Genomic DNA, 19,898 nt, shown 5'->3' with positions numbered 1-19,898 from the left:
TAAGCTTCAGAGGGGAGCGGAAAACAGTGCCTCAAATATTTCCTGGCACAGCAACTTTGGAAGAAATTTGCCACCCGTGCTTCTGGGCTTTGGTGCAGACGGAGGCCTTTTGCTCCATACGGGAAAGAAGATTTTCAGCTGCCGACAAGAACGATGCCACAACATTAATAAGTTAAATAAAATAAAATAAAAATCCCAGGCATCCACGCTGGCCAAAATTGTGGAATTTTCTGGCTTTCCTCCCAGGGCAGCTGTTCTTTTGCTCCTTTCCCACCATTTCTTGGCCTAGCAGGGTTGGAGAAGGCAGGGTTGGCTTTGGAAATACCGAGGCCGAGGGGACAGGGTTCACGCTTCCATCCCTCATCCTTCGCCGTTGAAAAACCTGCTGCGTTTATGCATGCTCAGAAGAGCCAACTTTGCACATTTCGGCAGGATGGTGATGGAGGGGTGTGTGTGTATGTCCAAAGCCAAGACAGAACAGATGACTTATCATTTAAAGAAAGGGAGAAGGGAACGAAGAGTGAATTCAGGCTGTTCCCTCCCTCCCTCCGCCAGCATCTCTGCGACGGAGGAAGAGCACCTAATCAGTTTTGACATTTCGAGGAAAAACAGCAGGTTCCGCCTGCCATTATCTGTAATTTTGAGCCTTTGGGTGAAGGGAAGGGAGGGAACCCATATTCCTCAGCAGGGAAAGCAAACAAGCCCAGAGCCCTCCAGTCTGGCTGCTCCAGCGTTGGGTCGAAAGGAAAAGCACCTTCCATTGGAAACGTCCATCTCCTCTCTGACGCTGAACTCCAGCTGTCATTGGGAATCATGCTGCGAGCAACATAAACCCACAGATATGTGGCCAACATCTGGATGAGGCTTTTCTCATGGGCTCTAGGCTCCGAGGAAAAGGCGGATGCGCTCCATCCGTAGCCACATCCTTGTTACCTTCCACCTCCGAACCAAAACCAGCTCCTTTCTCACCATCTGAATCGTTTCCTACTACTACTATTGTTGCTGTGTGCCTGCAAGTTGTTTCCGACTTATGGCGACCCTATCATAGGGTTTTCCTGCCATGATTTGCCCAGTCTTTGCCTTCCTCTGAGGCTGACAACTCTTTGGTATGAAACCAAGGCTGGATCTATATTGCAAAATTAATGCGGTTTGACACTGCTTTAACTGCCGTGACTGAAGGCTATGGAGTTCTGGGGTTTGTGGCTTTGTGAGAGGCTTAGCCTTCTCTGTCAGAGAGCTCTGGTGCCACGACAAACTACAGTTCCCAGGATCTCATAGGGAATCCCAATGGAATTCGCATAGGAATGGTAGGAGGAAGGTTTCCTTACCTTTTTTGATCTTCTCGTGGAAATTGATGGCGTCCACGGAGGCCGTCACGATGTTGGTCTTGCAGTGGCGGGCGGCCACGATACCAGCAACCTCGTCCATCAGCTTCATGGTAACCCCTGCGGAGGAGGGAAAAAAGGGGCAGAGATTGCCTGGTTATCAATGGATGGATTGGGAGGTCAAGGGAAGGGAGTTGGGAACGTTTGGCCTGGAGAAGATGGAAGAGTGATGCCAACGCATTAGGAATGTAAGAACACCAGGAGAGCATCAGGAGCCAAGCTGGACCAGGCCGAAGGTCCCTTGAATCTAGGGCTGAGAGTATGTGACTCGCGCAATGAGTTTCCATGGCTGAGCATGGCTCCTGAGTCGTATTCCAACATAAATTTAGGTAATGTAGACTGTGACTGACTTGGCCAATCCTCCTCCATCACAAGAAGAAAGAGGAGGGATGATGCAGCCCTTGATAAAGGGTTCTTGGCTGCCACTGTTTCCCCACTGAAAGCCAGCCTGGCCTGGAGCAGCTTCAGCCGCTGCAAAGCGACAACAGACAAGCCAAGCGATGCTAAAAATACCCTGCCAGGAGCACGTTCGCAGGAACCGTGACTGCCTCGGGGGGCTCCTTCCCCACTTATCAAAGCCACGGACAGGGGAAGCAGTCCTTTTCCCCGTGACGTGGCACTGCCACTAACCCACAGTGCCCCTCTCTTTCCCTGCCAGCCCACGATGGGACTCCAGGGCAGCTGCAGGAGACCGTTAATACCTAAATGCAGCTGAAAGACAATGACGATTATCATTATCATCATCATCATTATTATTATTGTTAACATTTATTTGTAGAGCATTGTGAAGTTTGCACAGCGCTTTACAGAGCAAGGGTCAAATCAAATAAGAAAAAAAGGAGACCTCTCTGTCTGCCGTCCCTTTTAGATGTTTGTCTGTCAAGAGACACATGAAATCAAACGAATCCCAATTTATAGGAGGGAAATGTGGTTCGATACCCAGTGCGTCCCATCCGCCCCTGGCCTCCGTCTGCCTGCCAAGGTGTCACTCTCTCAGCCACCCAAATTCGGAGTGTTTTGGATTCGTGGATAAGGGAGACTCAACCTGGATCGCCAGTTGGACATCCTTAGAGAAAGCCAACTTGGGAGCAATTGACCAGAGGCTTCATGTTTCCAGAACTCCTACTTAAGGCATGCCAAGGAGTCCTTAACTTTTAGGAGGCATGAAAGAGGATCTCCTCCCAGCCACCAGAGCAATTCAGTCTGCAGGAAATGATCCTGCCATCCAAAAGCTTCTGTTTAAATTTCCAGGCTTCTTTCTTTTGCGCACACGCACGCGTGCGCACACACCCCTCCCTTCCTCCAAAGAGGGCGTTTTAATTACAGGAACGAAGACCTCGGTAATGAAGAGTTTCTATAGCAACCTCTCCTCTCCACTAGCATCCTCGGCGCTGGCATGGGCTTATCTCTCTTTGAACAGGGCATTTGCCCGCCTCTCTCTGCCGAATGTCTCGGTTGCCCTTCCACTGCTGGGACTGTAGCAGTGACACTTGAACTCGGACCCAGAGACCACCAGCGACATTCCACCTTGTTCTCTATGCAGTTGGTCCCACACACCCCATGCATGGCACTCTTAGGAGCCACGGAAAGACATTTTCAGCCAAAAAAGGAAGCGGGAAAGACAAAATAGAGACATTTTTTTTCAGGGCCATTGGCAAGGCAGGGGGCAGTTTGACCCACTCACCAATGCCAGTTGCCCCAAAATTAAACTGCAAATGCTTTTGCAGAAGGATCCTTCAGTTTGCCTCTTCCTACATCTTTTGCATGTGTTTCTGTGCCTTCAAAGTCACCTCTCATGCATGACTTTCATAGGGTTCTATTAGCCTAGGAATACACCATCTTTTGCAGCTCTGAACTATCTTTTCCCCTCCTCTTCTTGAGATGGTGTCAGCAGTTCCATGCACAGAAACGTCCCTCTCCGTTGGAGCCTCCAGTCCCATGCCAACAGCCAGCCCACCTTTGCTGTGACGGCCACCCTCCTTCATGAAAAGCCGAACCGGTGATGGAACTGAGGCTGCGGTTCTCCCTCTCGCCGCTTTTTCTGCACCTCGAGACCTCCTCCGTGGGATCTTTCCCAGACCTTGTGACTTGCGCTGCCATTTAAAAATAGAAACACCTAGGCTGGCATGTGCCGGGTGCCACATCTGCCGCCTTCTTCTGCCAACTGGGTCCCTCCTTGGTTTCTGCTGATACGCCAAGTTTGATATTAGTTTAGCGTCTGTGTGTGCAAGAGAAAGAGATGGGAGGACGCAAGCCAGAGCATCTCATAGTATTCTGGTCATAGTGGCTGCGGCTGCTTCTTATGTCAGTAGAGCAATGAATCACAGAGTTGGAAGGTATCCCAGAGGCCATCTCTTCAAGCGTTCCCAGCGGCAGAGATCTCACAATCCTCTTTCTGGAGACATCATGGAGTTTATCACACGAAGGAGATCGGGGGTTTACCCCGTGAATATCCCGGGAAAATCAACAATTCCACACGACGTCGCACAAAACCCGCCACTGAAGTGTTCATAAAGAAGCATTAACCTGCATCTTTTTACTTTCGAGATTTCAGCGGCAATACATTTCTGATTATCCTTCGTGCAATTACTTGCCATTCCCGCTTCATCTGCGGGATGCTTTCAATGCACCTTGATCTCTCTTTCATGACGAAATCAGCCCCAGTGTGATAAACTCCATCTGGAGTCTGGGTCCAACGCTCAAACCGCTACGCCACACTGGCTGCCCATGCTGCACTGTGTGCCAAAACGCACACTGCAGAAATAATCCAATAATCCAGATGCCACTTTAACTGCCCTAGCTAGCACCAAATGAAAAGGAAAGAAACGGCGCACCAGTTGGGACCTACCTCCATGTACAAATCCATGCATGGTGCAGTCGGAGGGTCCCACCAGGTGGATCAGGCTGGACTGGCTATATCCAACTGTATAGGGATCTGCAAAGAGGGAAAGGACACAGACGGTGAGAACAGGGAGATTTCAAGATTTCAACCATCCCTCTTCCGAAGAAAGGGAATTGTTTTGTGTTGTTGATGCTGCTGCTGCTGCTGGGAGCCAGGCATTTATTTCTCCACTTCATTTCCTATCACGTTATTTATTAATTTCATCCGTTGACACGTCTTATTTCAGTTTACAGCCTGACCATTGCAAGAGCTCCATGGAAAGATAATCCAGTTAAAACGGTCATGGAAGGATAAAACTGCAATAACTAAGCATGCAGAGAAAAACAAAACAAAACAAAACAAAACCAGTTAATAAATCAGCGAACAAACAATTAAAAAACGGTAGGGGAAAAAACGGTCACGCCAGCAAAGAAATCCATCCTGAACTACTGCAAATCCCCCAGACAGCTCCGCTTGGCTGATTTAGACATCTCTCCAGGGTGAATTAGTTAGAAGAGCCTTACCTTTTCTTTGCCTATCTGTGAAGCAGGGAGAGCAAGAGAGAGAGAAAGAGAGATAAGCTATACACATGGGTTAGAAAATCACCATCCCCAAAGAGATGTGGAGGCCAGATTGCAACCCTTCCGCCCCTCAAAAAGCCACCTCCAACCATCCCAAGCCCTTGAAAGGATGCAATATTGCTACTAGAGATCCCCATGGATTAAACCCCATCACCACCTTCTCAGGCAAAGCCATGAGAAGGAAGAAGACGCAGCACAGGAATCCAAATTGCAAGAAAAGCGATTCCACTTAAATATTAGGAAGAATGTATTGAGTGTAGGAACTGTTTGACAGTAGGATATACTGCCTCGGAGGTTGGTGGACTCTGTCTTTAAACAGAGGTTGGATGGACATCTCTCAGGAGTGGTTTAGTTGTGCCTTCTTGCTTTGCAGAAGGAGGTTGGATTGGATGGCCATGGGGGGGGGGTCTTCCAATTCTAAGCCTCTATGGAGTTTATCACATGAAAGAGATCGGGAGTTTATCCCGTGAATATCCCGGAAAAGCCGTGCAATCACGCGAAACGATTTCACACGACGTCGCACAAAACCCGCCATTAAAGTGCTCGCAAAGACTCTTTTGACTTTCGGGATTGCAGCGACAATGCATTTTTGATACCGCTTTATTTCTGCAATTGCGTGTGATATTCATTTGTGCAATTACTTGCCAATTTCGCTTTATTTGCGGGATGCTTTAAATGCACTTTAATCTCCCTTTAGTGCCAAAATTAGCCCCAGTGTGATAAACCCCTATGAAAGATAAGGGAGTCATTGCTCCCTATCGGGGGCTAGGAGTCCTAGGCAGCCCCTCAGCAAGGCCAGAGACATCAAACAAACCCACATCGTCTCCATTTATTCCTTCTATAAATGATCAAAAATAATCACAGGGTCCTCCATCACACCAAGAATCCTTTCCAGTTGCAGCTTTTTAATACAATTAAACAATTAAAGCAATACTGTGCACTCATTTTTTAACAAAGCTAAGGGTTCCCCCCATTCCTTTCTTGTTTCTACTGATCTGTTCCCATTTATTGTCATGAATAAAAAATAGGGGAAGGGGATATCTCTGTCTCAAGCCCAGGCGTTCCCCGGCGGCACACCTGAGTCCGTAAGGCATCGCTGATAAAAATGCACAGCGCAATCTTTTCAAAAGGACAGGGGTTTTATTTGCGTGCGATTCACAGAAGTCAGAGTCGGCCTGGGGAGAACACAGATAGCGGCCTCCCATTCCTATTAAAAAACCCTCCGGCCGAGACGCTCAAGAAACCTCCCTTTCGGGGAAAAAACCCACCTCCTGAACATCACAAAGAGGAGATCGGAGGGATGCTCGGACGGCAATGGGTCGCTAAGCAACTGGAGCACAAACCCCACGATGAGGACCGAAAATTATGCTTTTGCAAGGGAGGCTAAGCCAAGCAGAGGGAGAAACCGTTCTTAACAATGGCAGAAATAGCCAAGCAGTTCACCTCTGCCTGCAAGTTCATTTGCCCCAGGCTTTGGGGGCCAAAATATATAAGGAACGCCTACTGATGGGAAGAAACTGGCTCCAAAGTCTTTCTTCCTCGACTGGAAAGGAATGGAGGAGGAGCAGGGAGAGGCGCCACGTTCCTGGGCTGCATGTGCCCTCCCGCACGCAATCTATAAATATCTCAGCGCATACAGTCTGTGCGCTAAAATAGACGGCTTTCAACCCAAGCGTCTTCTCCCTCGGGGCCGGGAGGGGAACATCTCCGGAGGCTGGCCGCTGAGCAGGAAAAAGTGGGACAGTTTGGGGGGTCCTGCGTCTCCCTGCTACTCACCACCGCAGGCTTTGGGGGGGGGGTCTTCTTAACTTAGCTTAACCTCTTGGCTTGGCAAGGAATCACAGACTTGGAAGAGACACATTCAGTCCAACCCACTGCCATATATCTTGTATACAGATGTCTTATATACAGATGCTTGGTGGGGTCTTCTTAGAACAGGGGTAGGCAAGCGGTGGCCAGAAGGCCACCCCCTTCCCCATCCCTGTTCTAAGAAGACCCCCAAACATCTGTATATAAGACATCTGTGTATAGGAAAGCCATGCCAAGCCAAACAAAGGAGAGTGGCCCATGGGCTGCATGTGGTCCCCAGCGTCTCTCATATCACCCAACCTTTTGCAAATTTTAATCTGCAAATGCCCCTAGGTCTGGAATGACAATCCTGCCCTGCTTCCAGGGCTTTCCTTTTTGTGCCCGGGAGACACCGGCTTACCTGGGTTGATGACAGGTAGGATGACCTCCCCGTTCCTCTCCTTCGTCTCCCGGCGCTCCATCTTCTGCTCCTCATAGCGCCTCCTTCCTTCCTCCTCCTGCTCCTTCCCTGCAAACTGACAGCAAACAGAAGGTCCATCTGCTGAGTCCAGATGCTGCGCCAAGAGGCCAAGGTTTGCCACCTGGCTGGCTGGCACCACTCGCACCTTGGCAAAGTGCTGCCGGAAACAACGGAGGCACACTACAAGCTTCCAAAAAGGACGTCTAGGAAGAACTTGGCTGGTAAGGGCTGTTCATGAGTGGAAGAGACACCCTTAGAAAGTAATGGGACTTTCCATCTTTGGAAGACTTGAAACGGGGCTTGGATGGCAATCGCTCAGGCATGCTGTAATTGGGTGTTCCTGCATGGCAGAGTGTTGAACCCACCCTATGATTTTAGGATTCTGTGAATGTTCCAAGCCATGCCAGTCTTGGAAATGCCCACCTTCCCCATACACAGAACTGGCGGCAAGTGGACGCCATTTTCCATTCTGGACTTTCAAGCAAGGCTTTTCTGCACAAGGATTTAACCAGCTAGGAAACGGCAGGGGTTGCACTAGGCGTCCCTTCCAACTCTTATGGTTCTATAGAGGGAAAGCAGGAACGGCTTGGAAAGGGTGTTCAAGCTACTCGTTGGAAGGGAAAAGGAAAAGGCTGCATGGCTACAAAGGACTGGCAAAGGAAGGACCGGCATCCCAAGCACCTCTTACCTGAATTGGAGGCACCTCCAGGATTTTGTGGACGTTGTGGAGAGAAAGGGGGACATACCACAGCGTAGCCTTGTTGGTCACCCTCTTGGCACCTATGAAGAAATGGGAGGAGAAAAACAAATACCTGTAAATGGATGGACCCCATGGCATCATGTGCAGGAAGGAGCTTGAGTATTGGTCTTGAATTAACCTGAAGGCAAAATAGAGCCACACTTTATCAGATGTTGGGGGGCTATGGGGAAAGGGGCTTTTTACTGGGGTGCCTCTAAACCAGGATTGGGCAACCCTGGGAGGCTAGGGGGCTTCCTTGCCCCTGAAGAGACCTTGTTCGGGGGCAAATGCACCCTTCCGCAACAAATGAAGCCAAATAAACATCCCCAAATGTCCACCAAAATTCTCTAAGGGATGCGAGGGGGACATTTCGTCACATTTTGGGGGAATTTTAGGCCCAGAAAAGGTATTTATTTTTCAAAGCAGGAAGTAACTTGAAGTTACCTCTGGTTTTAAAAAGGGCCTTTGGCGAAAAGATAATTACCACACCAAAAAAATGTTTTTGACCCATGCCAACCCTTGCTCCAAACAATCCAAGAGAAGCCTTGCAATGTCAATGTTTGCCCCCGAGGCCGGCAAGGATTGCAAAACCCATCCGCCTGGTGAAAGGGGGCCACAATAGATCCACAATACCCTGCATCCTCCCAACAGGCCTGAGCATCTTTGCTCCAACAACGCTGCTCATCCGAATTGCGTTAACATTTAATGCTTTCGAGTTAAATTTCCGTTGGGTGCAGATAGGAGAAAACAGAGCCGGGGGGAGGCAGAGAATTCCAAAATCTGCAGCTGCCCCGCAAATGGCTCTTTTGCAAATGGCATCCTTTGAGCGACAAACCTTTCCTTATTGTGTGTGTGTGTTAAGGTTGTTGCTGTGGCAACCAGCCTGTCACAAGGTGGATTTTTTAATTCTGTTTTTGCCGGGTGTAAGCAGTAAATCTTATTCCCCAAAGCAGGCTGTCATATCCACTCTGAGTCAAAGCGCCATGAACAACTTGGATAATTTTTTAACACAGCAGAAGAAGGCAGCAGGGATGAGAGCAAAACGCTGCAGTCCTCTTGATACTGAGAAGAGGGTCGGAGGCAAAGGACAAAGGTGGGCACCCTTCGGCCGTCCAGACTTTGAGGATCTTGCATAAAAAGACTTTGCAGGACTACAGATCCCAGGATTCCACAGGATGGAGCTGCAGCACTTTAAAGTGGCGTCAAGGTGCATCATTTCTACAGTGCAGGTGCACACCAGCCTGGGGGAAAGGTGAACATTAGATGATGATGATGATGATGATGCAGCAAATCCATGGTGGATGGGACAACCAACAGGTATTAGCCAAGATGGCTACACATCAACCCTGGAATATACACAGCTTGTCTTGGAGGTGAATGCTAGACATGATGGCTGGATGGCTATCTGTCAATGGGTATGCTTTGATTGAGAGATCCTGCATGGCAGAATGGGATTGGACTGGATGAAACTACGTGCGAAAGGGATCTAGAAGTCCATGTAGACCACAAATTGAACATGAGTCAACAGTGCGATGTGGCAGCTAACAAGGCCAATGTGATTTTAGGCTGCATCAACAGAAGTATAGTGTCTAGATCAAGGGAAGTCATAGTGCCACTCTATTCTGCTCTGGTCAGGCCCCACCTGGAATACTGTGTCCAGTTCTGGTCAACGCAATTCAAAAAGGACACTGAGAAACTGGAGCCATGTGTCCATAGGAGGGCAACCAAAATGGTGATGGGTCTGGAAACCATGAAGCCCTATGAGGAAGGACTTCTTAGGGAGCTGGGGATGTTTAGCCTGGAGAAGAGAAGGTTAAGAGGTGACATGATAGCCCTGTTTAAATACTTCAAGGGAGGTCATATTGAGGAGGGAGCAAGCTTGTTTTCTGATGCTCTAGAGACTAGGACCTGGAGCAATGGATGTAAGCTCCAGGAAAAGAGTTTCCAGCTCAGCATTAGGAGGAACTTCCTGACAGTAAGGGCTGTCCGACAGAGGAACAAACTCCCTTGGAGTGTAGTGGAGTCTCTTTCCTTGGAGATCTTCAAACAGAGGCTGGATGGCCATCTGTCGGGGATACTTTGATTTGGATTTCTTGCATGGCAGGGGTTGGAGTGGATGGCCCTTGGGGTCTCTTCCAACTCTACGATTCTATGGTTCTGCAGCTGAACTTGCGTCCTGCTGACGGACCCTCAAAACGTTGACCATTGGGGCAACTGAAGGCTGAATGCAGTGGCCAGAGTTGTCCAGAGTCCACCTCTGGACCCTTCCTAGGTTCAGATTTGGGGCACTTTGTTCATTTCAGGGAGAGTAAGAGCTCCAGTCTCACTGTGTTTTGCAGCAAATATATTGATCCATCGTTCATAACCTCAAGGATGGGGGAAAGAAGAAGACTAATCAGCGGACAGGGATTCTCTTGGGGTCTACGACGTTTCCCCCCAACCATTAACCAGCGGTGTCTGTCACGGATTAGGATGAACTTTTGGCTCCCAGTTTTGAGCTGCGCATTCCCTTTCAAAGCAAGAGTAACCATGGAAACTCATGCTCATCTTTCCACACGGTCCAAGAGCATCGCAGGGGTGTGTGTGCGCGCGCGTAGACATCTGGTTTCCTCCGGCACCTGCTTTGCTTTTACAAAATCTAGTCCTTCTGCCGACGGGTGCAACGTCCCAGCGGTCCTTAACCGCACTTAGCGGGAAGAGATTGCAAGAGACGCTTGATGTGGTGCCAAATTATTTGGAGCAAAAAAGAAAACAAGAGAAAGAGAGAAGGGGAAGTGGGATGCAAAAGGAAACTATCTGATTTTTAATTCGGTCCATGCAGAATCCCATGCCAGACCTTGTATTTGCAGGAAGGAATTCAATTCCCAAGTGCCATTTTAGATCCGGGCAAACTTCTTGCCTTGAACCTTGGGTGTGCTTTATTTCGGACCAGTTAAAACATGCTGTTTGACCTTCATCGCAATACTTGGCTATACATATAGCTGTATCCCATCATTTCCAATGTTACAATGTGCAAACGCACACATGCAAGGGCAGCGTTGAGACAACCCATACCAGTAATGGTGAACCTTTTAGAGGCCGAGTGCCCAAACTGCAACCCAAAACCCACTTACTTATTGCAAAGTGCCATGTCCCTCTGTCTTTCTATTAACAAACTCTAGCAAACTCTATGCTGGGGTGATGGCACATGTGCCCACAGAGAGGGCTCTGAGTGCCACCTCTGGCACGCGTGCCATAGGTTCGCCATCACTGACCTATACATTCAGGAAAGAATGCAAGCGAGAGCTAGGGAAATATAAAAATGGTCCATGCACAAATACAAGACGATGGGCGATACCTGGCTTGAAGGTACGATGGGTAAAAAGGTTCTAGAGGTCTTAGCAGACCAAAAATTACACATGAGACCAAAAGCACCTGAAGAATTATTAGTCTTCTAATGATATCGCCAAAGTACGACAGCCTCGGCTTAGGAGTTTATCACACTTGGGTTAATTTCGGCATTAAAGAGAGATTAAAGCACATTTAAAGCAACCTGCAAATAAAGCGGAAACGGCGAGTAATTGTGCAAATGATTATCACACGCAACTGCGCAAATAAAGCGATATCGGAAACGTATTGTCGCTGAAATCCCGAAAGTAAAAAGAGGCGCCTTAATGCTTCTTTGTGAATGCTTTGATGGTGGGTTTTGTGCGACGTCGTGTGAAATCAGTTTGCGTAATGATGCCATTTTTCTGGGATACTTATGGGATGACCCCCTGATCTACTTCATGTGATAAACTCCACTGACTGAAGTCTACTTCCTCACTATGAAAGCTCATGCCGCCAACTTCTTTCTTTCAGTGAGTCTCAAAGGTGCCACCTGATCTCTCTGCGTACTGATTCTACAGACTAACATGGCTATATCTTTGAATGAGTCAACGGTGTGAGATGGCGGCCAAAAAGACCAATGTAATTCTAGGCTGCATCAACAGGAGCCTAAGGGCCCAATTAAGGGAGGTAATGGTGCAGAATATCTCTATTATGCCTTGGCCATAACCTCATCTGGGGGAACGCTGTGTCCATAGTTCAAAAAAGATATTGATGAGTATCCAGAGGAAGGTGACCAAGATGGCCAAAGGTCTGGACACCAAGCCTTATGAGGAATGGCTGAGTGAGCTGAGTATGTTAAACTTGGAAAGTTTAACTTGGAGGTCTTTAAGCAGAGGCTGGATGGCCATCTGTTGGGGATGCTTTGATTTAGATTTCCTGTATGGCAGAATAGGGTTGGACTGGATGGCTCTTGCGGTCTCTTCCAACTCAGTGATTCTATGATTCTAAGGCTCAGGGGAAACACAATAGCCGCATTTAAATATCTGAAAGGATGCTCCATGTAGAAGATGGAGCCAGCTTGTTTTCTGCTGCCCTATAGACTGGGACACAAACCAATGGATTTAAATAAGAGATCCCACCTAAACATTAGGAAGAACCTCTTGAGCGTAAGACCTAAGTGGAACACACTGCCTCGGGGGATGATGGGCTCTTCTTCTTTGGAGATCTTTAAACAGTGTCCATCTGTCAGGAGTGCTGTGGTTGTGTATTCCTGCACGGACTAGATTGTCCTCATGGTCCCTTCCAACTTTAAGGTACCGTGAGCCTATATTCAAGCTTTCCACTCCTGGACTATACGACTCCTAGAAGGAGGATGCTGGACTGAGCCAACAGCGTCTGAAACAAAAACGCTCTTGGGATGCCCTCAGAAGACACCACAAATTGGTACATTGACTCTCAGGATGGAAGTCTTGGAGGCCTCTTAAAGGCAAGAGGACGGATGGGAGAGACGGGGCTTTCTTCCATGCAAGGATGCTGAGTTTCCTTAAATCCTCGCAACCCAGAAATCTAAGCACTAGGTCACATACAGACGTGGGGTTATCTTGCGTTTAAAAAGAAATCAACAATTCTCCCGATATCCTCCCAACGCCCCACCGGGAAAAAAAAGCTTTTCAGGGCTTACCTGTGAGGATGTTTTCGGACTCGACATTCACCTGGACTTCTACGGAGTGCTTCGACGTGTAAGTGATCTCGGCGCTGACGTGGGCCACATCCCCGATGCACATCGGTGAAAGGAAATCAGTGCGCTCCACCCGGGCCAAGGCAGCCACGCATCGCTCCTGCGGGGGAACACAAAAGGACGCCGTTTGGTGACGCAATGCTATAACCGGAGAGGCAAAGCCTACTGCAGGAGACTGTTGTTCTTGGGTGCCTTCAAGTCGTTTCCGATTAGGTGACCTACCATGGGGTTTTCTTGATCAAGATTTGTTCAGCAGAGCCTTGTCTTTAGTGTTTTTGTGGGTTTTTTGGACTATGTGGCCATGTTCTAGAAAGGTTTATTCCTGACATTTCGCCAGCATTTGTGGCTGGCATCTTCAGAGAAGGCTGGCATGGAAGAGAGTTGGGTATATATAACTCTGTGTGTGTGTGTGTGTGTGTGTGTGTGTGTGTAGCACAATCGCGTTAACATGTGTGACCCTGGGTAGGGAGGTGTGTGTATATATGTATGTTTTTGTGTGTGTATATATGTACCCCACTCTCTTCCGTGCCAGCATTCTCCGAAGATGCCAGCCACAGATGCTGGCGCAACGTCAGGAATAAACTCTTCTAGAACATGGCCACAGAGCCCCCAAAACTCACCAAAAAAGTATGGATGCTGGCCATGAAAGCCTTCGAACTTCACCTGGGCCTTGTCTTTGCTTCCTCTAAAGCTGAGAGAATGCAATTCTTGCATTCTGAGGCCAAGAGAATGCAGTTCTTGCCCAAGGTGACCCAATGTGTTTCCATGCCTGGGCAAGGATTCAAACCCTGGTCTCCAGAGTTGTGGTCCAATGCTCAAACCTATACACTTGGCTGGCTTTCAGATTGGGAATACCTGCAAGGTTTCCAGCAGATTACTTCCCAGCCAAAACATGGCCACGAAGGAGTGAGTGGCTAGTGATCTACTCACCGTGATCCACTCACCGTGATCCAGCAATTCTTCATTTCCCTCGAATTTATCCAACACTGCCATCTTCTGGCTAAGCACAACTTAGGGCTTTGGTTGTGTTGAATGTTTGTTTTGTGTCGTCACTTGGTGTGTTGTTTGGCTTTGACTTAATTTGTTCATTGCTTTTAACAATAATTTAAAAATGGTACAATCCAGACACAGATTGTGTATAACAGTGGAAGAAGAGTATATTGGAGAAAACCACACACAAAAGGTTGCAAGCAGCTGTAAATAAATAGAATCATGATAATACCGGAACCTTTCTTTCACGAAAGAAATACATTTTGACAAAGCACATACAAAGGCATGCAGATTTGGTTCGCCTTAAGGTTGGAGTAAGTTGGAAATGACTTGAAGGCACACAACAACAACAAAACTCAGGGATTGGGATACAAAGCGTATTATCTCTTTTGCAGGATTACTGAGTTGGACGGTTCAAGAGAATCCGCAGGTAAAGCATATTTGGAGGTGGCCAAGCTCATCTCTGTTCAGAAACTTCCAACAAAGGAGACCCCGTTCCACCCTCAAACAATTCTTATCTTATTATTGAACTTATCTCCTGCTTTTCTCCCATACAGGACCTAAAGAGGTTTGTGCCGTACCTTAAAACAGTGATGCCCAAGCTCTGGTCCTCCAGGTGTTTTGGACTTCAGCTCCCAAAAGGCTCCACTATCTTGTTCTGGAGTCCAAAAGACCTGGGAATCACTGCCTTAAAACAATATAGCAAAAAGAGTCTAAAATACAAGCATTACAGTCACAATCACTATCAGACATTTCTTCCTAATCCTCCGGTGGAACCTCTTTCCTTGTCATTTGAAGACATTAATTCAGGCCCTAGCCCAGTGATGGTGAACCTTTTGCAGACCAAGTGTCCAAACTGTAACCCAGACCCTACTTATTTATTGCAAAGTGCCACGTCCCTCTGGCTTTCTAATAAGAAACTCTGTGCTAGGGCGACAGCATGTGTGCCCACAGAGAGGGCTCAGAGTGCCACCTCTGGCACGCGTGCCATAGGTTCGCCACCACTGCCCTAGCCTATGGAGCAGCGAAAAACAAACCTTCTTACTTTTAAGTTTCAGTTCCACTGCTTTTATTATAAAGACCTAGATAAAGGGATGTGAGTAAAGGCCGGAAAGGGATGCGCAGGGATGTAATATTGCCACTCCAAAGTATGCACAAATGAAAACTCTTAGTTGAAATTTTGAGCTAAGTACCGCAATCCATTAAGAATGGCAATCTGCTTTGTTGTCACCCTCAAGGCAAAACGCATGCATGTGCACAGAGAGAAAATATTCCAAGTGGAATCGATAGAGTGACGCTGGCACACGTGCAAAGGCCTCACACATGCAACGTACCCCGGTTTGAGTGTTGCAATGGCGGGTGCTGATGATGGCCCCAGCTTCCTCAATCATTTTCAGGATGGTCCCTCCGTGGACATTGCCAGCGATGTTGGCGTCATCTGGGCGCATGATCCTGTGAGGAGGGGAGGGAAAAAGAATAAAACCAGCTGAGATCTTGGTCAGGCTGAAGAGAGAAAAGTGGCAAAGCGGTGGCACCCTTCTCCAGCACTTCAAAAACAACATCACTTCCACCAGTCCCTTCTTTGCGGAAGAGGCATCCTTAATTATTTTATGAGTTGCAAAAAGGAGAGAGTGAGTTGGAGGAATCTAGCAGTCCCTGAATGACTAGCTGGTTTTTATTTTAGCATGAGCTTTCATGCAATAATTATATATATATATATATATATATATATATATATATATATATATGAATGTATATTGCATCTGAAGAAGTGGGTTCTAAAACCAGGTCCTTCCCCAAATTCCCAGCTGGATGGAGGATACTGGGAACCGAAGTATTAAAAAAGGAACTTTTGAGGTCCTGCTACTACTGGAATCCTAAACCCAACCCGCCTCTGTTCCCACCGTCTCTGCAATTGATCACTCTCAAGAGCGGCACCTGATAATCCTGTAATGCCTAACTGTGGATTAGCCTGCTGCCAGATTTAGGAAAGAAAACGGGATTAGGGCAAGGAAGGACAAGCGAGGAGAAAGCAGCCGCCTCGAAAAAGAGAGGAGCCAAATGGAGAGACTCCTTCCAAAGCTTCTTCCCATCATCCCCAAAACCTCTGCAACCCCCATGGGCAGAAAATGTGCACTGGCACCTGCCACAAATGGCCCATGGCTCTCTCCATAAAACTTATTTAAAGCAGAGGAAAAAGCAGCAACAAGCTTCCCTTACAGGAGCCATTTCTTCCATGTCTGTAAAGGAAGCTTGCCAGTCCCTTCTCCAGACCCTTTGCCTTGCAGACCCCCCTGTGCCAGGATGAAGGCTGGTACCTGGGCCAGAGATGGAGCCGGGGAAAGAGAGTGTCCCTTGGGACCAGGCAGGATGCTTACTGGATGGACCCCCATTTTGAGACTCCTGCAACCCCAACTCTTTGCTGTCTAACCCAGATGCTCAAAAGGGAACCCGTAGCTAACCCAGGCACAGCCCATTTTGTAGGTCCACGCCTGCCCTTGTGCCCTTCTGTGCCAGTCCCTCCTCCTCCTCCTGCCACTCTCCCCTGGCATCTGTGGGCAAAGAGGACCACCAGCTGCCCCCCATGGAAGTCTGACTTACTGGATAAGCCGGGCTGGCATCCTCAGGAATGGAAGAGGCGGCTGACAATGAAGGTGACTCTCTTGCCAAGCAGCAGGTGAGCTCTCCAAACCGGTCTTTCCACTTCCCGGCACATCATGCCAGGCCACCGACAACACCCCTCTGACAATGGGTTTCCGGTTTTGCCCCCCAAATAGGAAGGAGGCCTCCGCAGCCAATCGGGGCTGAGACGGATGAAGGACCCATTGCCATAGAAACCCTGTTGCCTCACCACAAAGAAAGAGGGAGGGAGGGAAACCAAGGACCAAAAGCAAGAGGCAGACTTGGTTCCTCCGTCCAGACAGCCCAAAAGCATCCCTAGAAGAGGACTAAGGAGAAGGCCCATTCATCCGCTTAAGCATCTTGTCTGGTCCCAAGGATCATCCCTACCCTCAAATGCCAACCTTCAGCCTGGCACAGGGGTCTGCAAGCCAAGGGTCTGGAGAAGAGACCATGCCACCCCTAGGCCTGGGACCTTTAAAAGGAGGGAGTCACCAGCAGTGCCTCCTGCCTTCTTCTGGGGTCCGGATGTGACCCCAAACTGGGGCTGAGCCTGAATTTTAAAGGATATGGACCCTAATTCCTTCAAACAGGTCTGACACCTTGTACAGCCGGCCCTCCAAGGTTTGCAAATATATATATAAAAGCCTTGATTTTGCCATTTCTGGGCACCATCTTACTACGCCGTTACATAGAACGGGACCTGAGCATCCACAGATTTTGGTCCTGCGACCAAACCTCAGCGGATACCAAGGGCCCACTATATGGCTCCCTTTAAACTTCAGGCTAAAACCGGGAGCGGATTCACCACCCCACGGACATGGCCATCAACATCAGCCATCGCTGCCAGCTAAGTACAGAGTCTGGAACCCTGGTCAGGAGCCAACCTGGTTGAGCACTGGGCTATAGCTCTGGAGACTGGGGTTCGAATCACCGCTCAGCCATGGGCAAGTCACACACCCTCAGAAAAACCCATGATAGGTTTGCCTTAGGGTCCCGAAGGCACACCACCACCACAATGCCCACCACCACCATCTGCAAACTCTGTCCCTTCTCTAGAAGAGGAGGGAGATAAACTTTCTTCACAGGTAAAGAAATGAAAACTCAGAAGTCTGTAGCAGTGATGGCCCTGTGGTGATCAGGGGGGCTAGTTGCTTCCTCTCCCCAGGATCCTATTCCAGAGCAGAGCCAACTTTGCCTGCAAAATGGAAGAGAATTGCAAGAGGGCAAAGCCCCAGACAGGTGTGCCACTGGAATGACTCACTACCTGCCATCCGACCTGAGAGCTGGGTCTCTGGGGCAAAGTTCTCTGGTGGCAAAGGGCCGGCGAATTCGAAGCAGGTGCCCAAACAGGCTCTGGGTGAACTCTGACACAGCCGTGCCTCCCTTCCTACAGCTTTGCGTCCCGGTGCAAGAGAGGGTTGCATAACAAGGAGGAATGAGGCAGCAGAACTAGTGAGCGGAGGCTGCACAAGAGGCCTCTGCCTTGCTGGTTCCCAGCAGGAACTATAGACTCATACTAGATTCTATGGAAGAGACCTCAGGGCCATCCGCTCCAACCATCTTCTGCTGTCCAAGCGTTCCCTGTGACAGGTAGCCATGTGTTTAAAACCAGGGTTCGAATCCCCACTCGGTTGTGGGTTGCCATAAGTCAGAAATGCATTGAAGGCACATAACAATTTATTGTTTCACCTTAGTTTACCCGTCAGTGACTGACATACCCCTTTCCCAGTAATCTGAGTATCTTTCTTCCAGTAAATCCAAATACTTTAAACATTCGACGTCACCGTTATTTGGCAACATCTGACCGGTCAGTTAATGGTAGTTCTGTTTTGAAAAGTCAGGAATGTCCAGCAACTGCAGCCTGAAGCATCTCTTTCACAGACACACACACCCATAAAAAATAAATTTGCATTCAGAGGTATTGCTTTACAAATCGACTGTCGAAAACAAGTGCACATGCCTCGTCACGAGAAGATATGGTTAGCCCCAGGCTCTAAATGTGTTATGAGCTGTTTCCGACTTACGGTGACCATAAGGAGACCTATCCTGGGGTTTCCTGGGGCGTGTGGGTTTGACACGACAAGACCTCCAACCCAACTTATCCCAAAACTTTAGGGCACGCCGAATCCTTTCCTTATTCAATCCTTATCACCTCACCAATTTGGAAGCCCATTCCCATTTTGCAAAAGTGCCAAGAAGTACAAGTTTGCCCACTTGGGATGGCTAAAGAAGGCATGGCCAAATGCCCAAGCCCAAAATGAAAATTATACCAACACCAAACCCATACAGAGAGAGAACCAAAACCACTTTCTAGATAAAGATGTTTGGGATGCAGCCTTTACCTCCTGAGGCCAGGTTTCGCCTGAAAGAGCTTTGCTCCGAACTGCCTCCATGCCTTCAGCATCGCTCCTCTCTGGATCAGAGACTGCCCAGGTATGGAAGACGATGCCCAGGTGAGGCCTGATACCTTCCCTATTTCCCCCCTTTTAATTGGGACGGTTGTCTGGAAATTTTGCAATGCCCACGACAAACATCCATTAGCGGGTGTTTGCTCTGGGCAGAAGACCTTAATGCAAATTCCTTTGAATCTGGACAACGTGAGACTTTAAATGCAACGGCCGTAACAGGCTATTCTGCCGGCTTGAGCCCTGATACAAGAGAAAGGGTATGCTGTTGTTATATGCCTTCCAGCCATTTCTGATCCTATTTTCTTGGCAAGATTTGTTCAGGGTGGGGGGGGGGCTTGCCTTTGAGGCTGAGAGAGTGTGACTTACAGGATGCTCAAGTCCCATTCAATCCAATGGCCTAGTCCAGTGATGGCGAACCTGTGGCACGCGTGACAGAGGTGGCACTCAGAGCCCTCTCTGTGGGCACATGTGCCGTCGCCCCAGCACAGAGTTTGCCAGAGTTTGTTACTAGAAAGCCAGAGGGACGCGGCACTTTGCAATAAATAAGTGGGATCTGGGTTGCAGTTTGGGCACTCAGTCTGTAAAAGGTTCACCATCACTGGCCTAGTCAAACAGCGTCCCTTATACAAAAGGGCATAACCATTTTGGGAATTCATATTTTTAAATACAGTAGAGTCTCGATTATCCGACGTAAACTGGCGGTCCCATAGGTCGGACAGTCGAAAAAGTCGGATAATCTGGAGGGTCACAGGAAAAGCCTAGCAATCACTATGAAAAGCCTTGAATCACTATGACGGTTGGGGCCTGTGGCCTGGCGGGGGTGGCGTTCGGGGCCGCCGCCGCCTCCGCACCTGCGGCCTGGTGGGGGTGGCGTTCGGGGCCGCTGCCGCCTCCGCACCTGCGGCCTGGTGGGGGTGGCGTTCGGGGCCGCTGCCGCCTCCGCACCTGCGGCCTGGTGGGGGTGGCGTTCGGGGCC

At 48.7% G+C, this 19,898-nt stretch overlaps 1 protein-coding gene across 3 annotated transcripts in view; it reads right to left on the bottom strand.

Annotated features, from left to right (window-relative positions):
* ACOT7 (acyl-CoA thioesterase 7) overlaps window positions 1-19,898 on the bottom strand; it is a 29,757-nt gene that overhangs the window by 7,350 nt on the left and 2,509 nt on the right. The window contains exons 1-8 of one of the 3 annotated variants that reach the window (XM_042480005.1): window positions 16,494-17,450; window positions 15,227-15,344; window positions 12,846-13,002; window positions 7,805-7,896; window positions 7,057-7,171; window positions 4,791-4,805; window positions 4,234-4,320; window positions 1,329-1,445 (exon numbers count right to left, since the gene is read on the bottom strand). In XM_042480005.1, the coding sequence (XP_042335939.1) occupies window positions 1,329-1,445; window positions 4,234-4,320; window positions 4,791-4,805; window positions 7,057-7,171; window positions 7,805-7,896; window positions 12,846-13,002; window positions 15,227-15,344; window positions 16,494-16,513 (721 nt within the window). In that variant the 5' untranslated portion in view covers window positions 16,514-17,450. Of the gene's footprint in view, window positions 1-1,328; window positions 1,446-4,233; window positions 4,321-4,790; window positions 4,806-7,056; window positions 7,172-7,804; window positions 7,897-12,845; window positions 13,003-15,226; window positions 15,345-16,493; window positions 17,451-19,898 lie in introns of those variants that run through there. The other 2 variants (XM_042480003.1, XM_042480004.1) reach the window with 2 other exon arrangements.

Source organism: Sceloporus undulatus, chromosome 7, assembly GCF_019175285.1.
Source record: "Sceloporus undulatus isolate JIND9_A2432 ecotype Alabama chromosome 7, SceUnd_v1.1, whole genome shotgun sequence".
NCBI lineage: Eukaryota > Metazoa > Chordata > Lepidosauria > Squamata > Phrynosomatidae > Sceloporus > Sceloporus undulatus.
The sequence above is the reverse complement of the archived record's forward strand: the minus strand, read 5'-3'. Positions and strand labels throughout refer to the sequence as shown.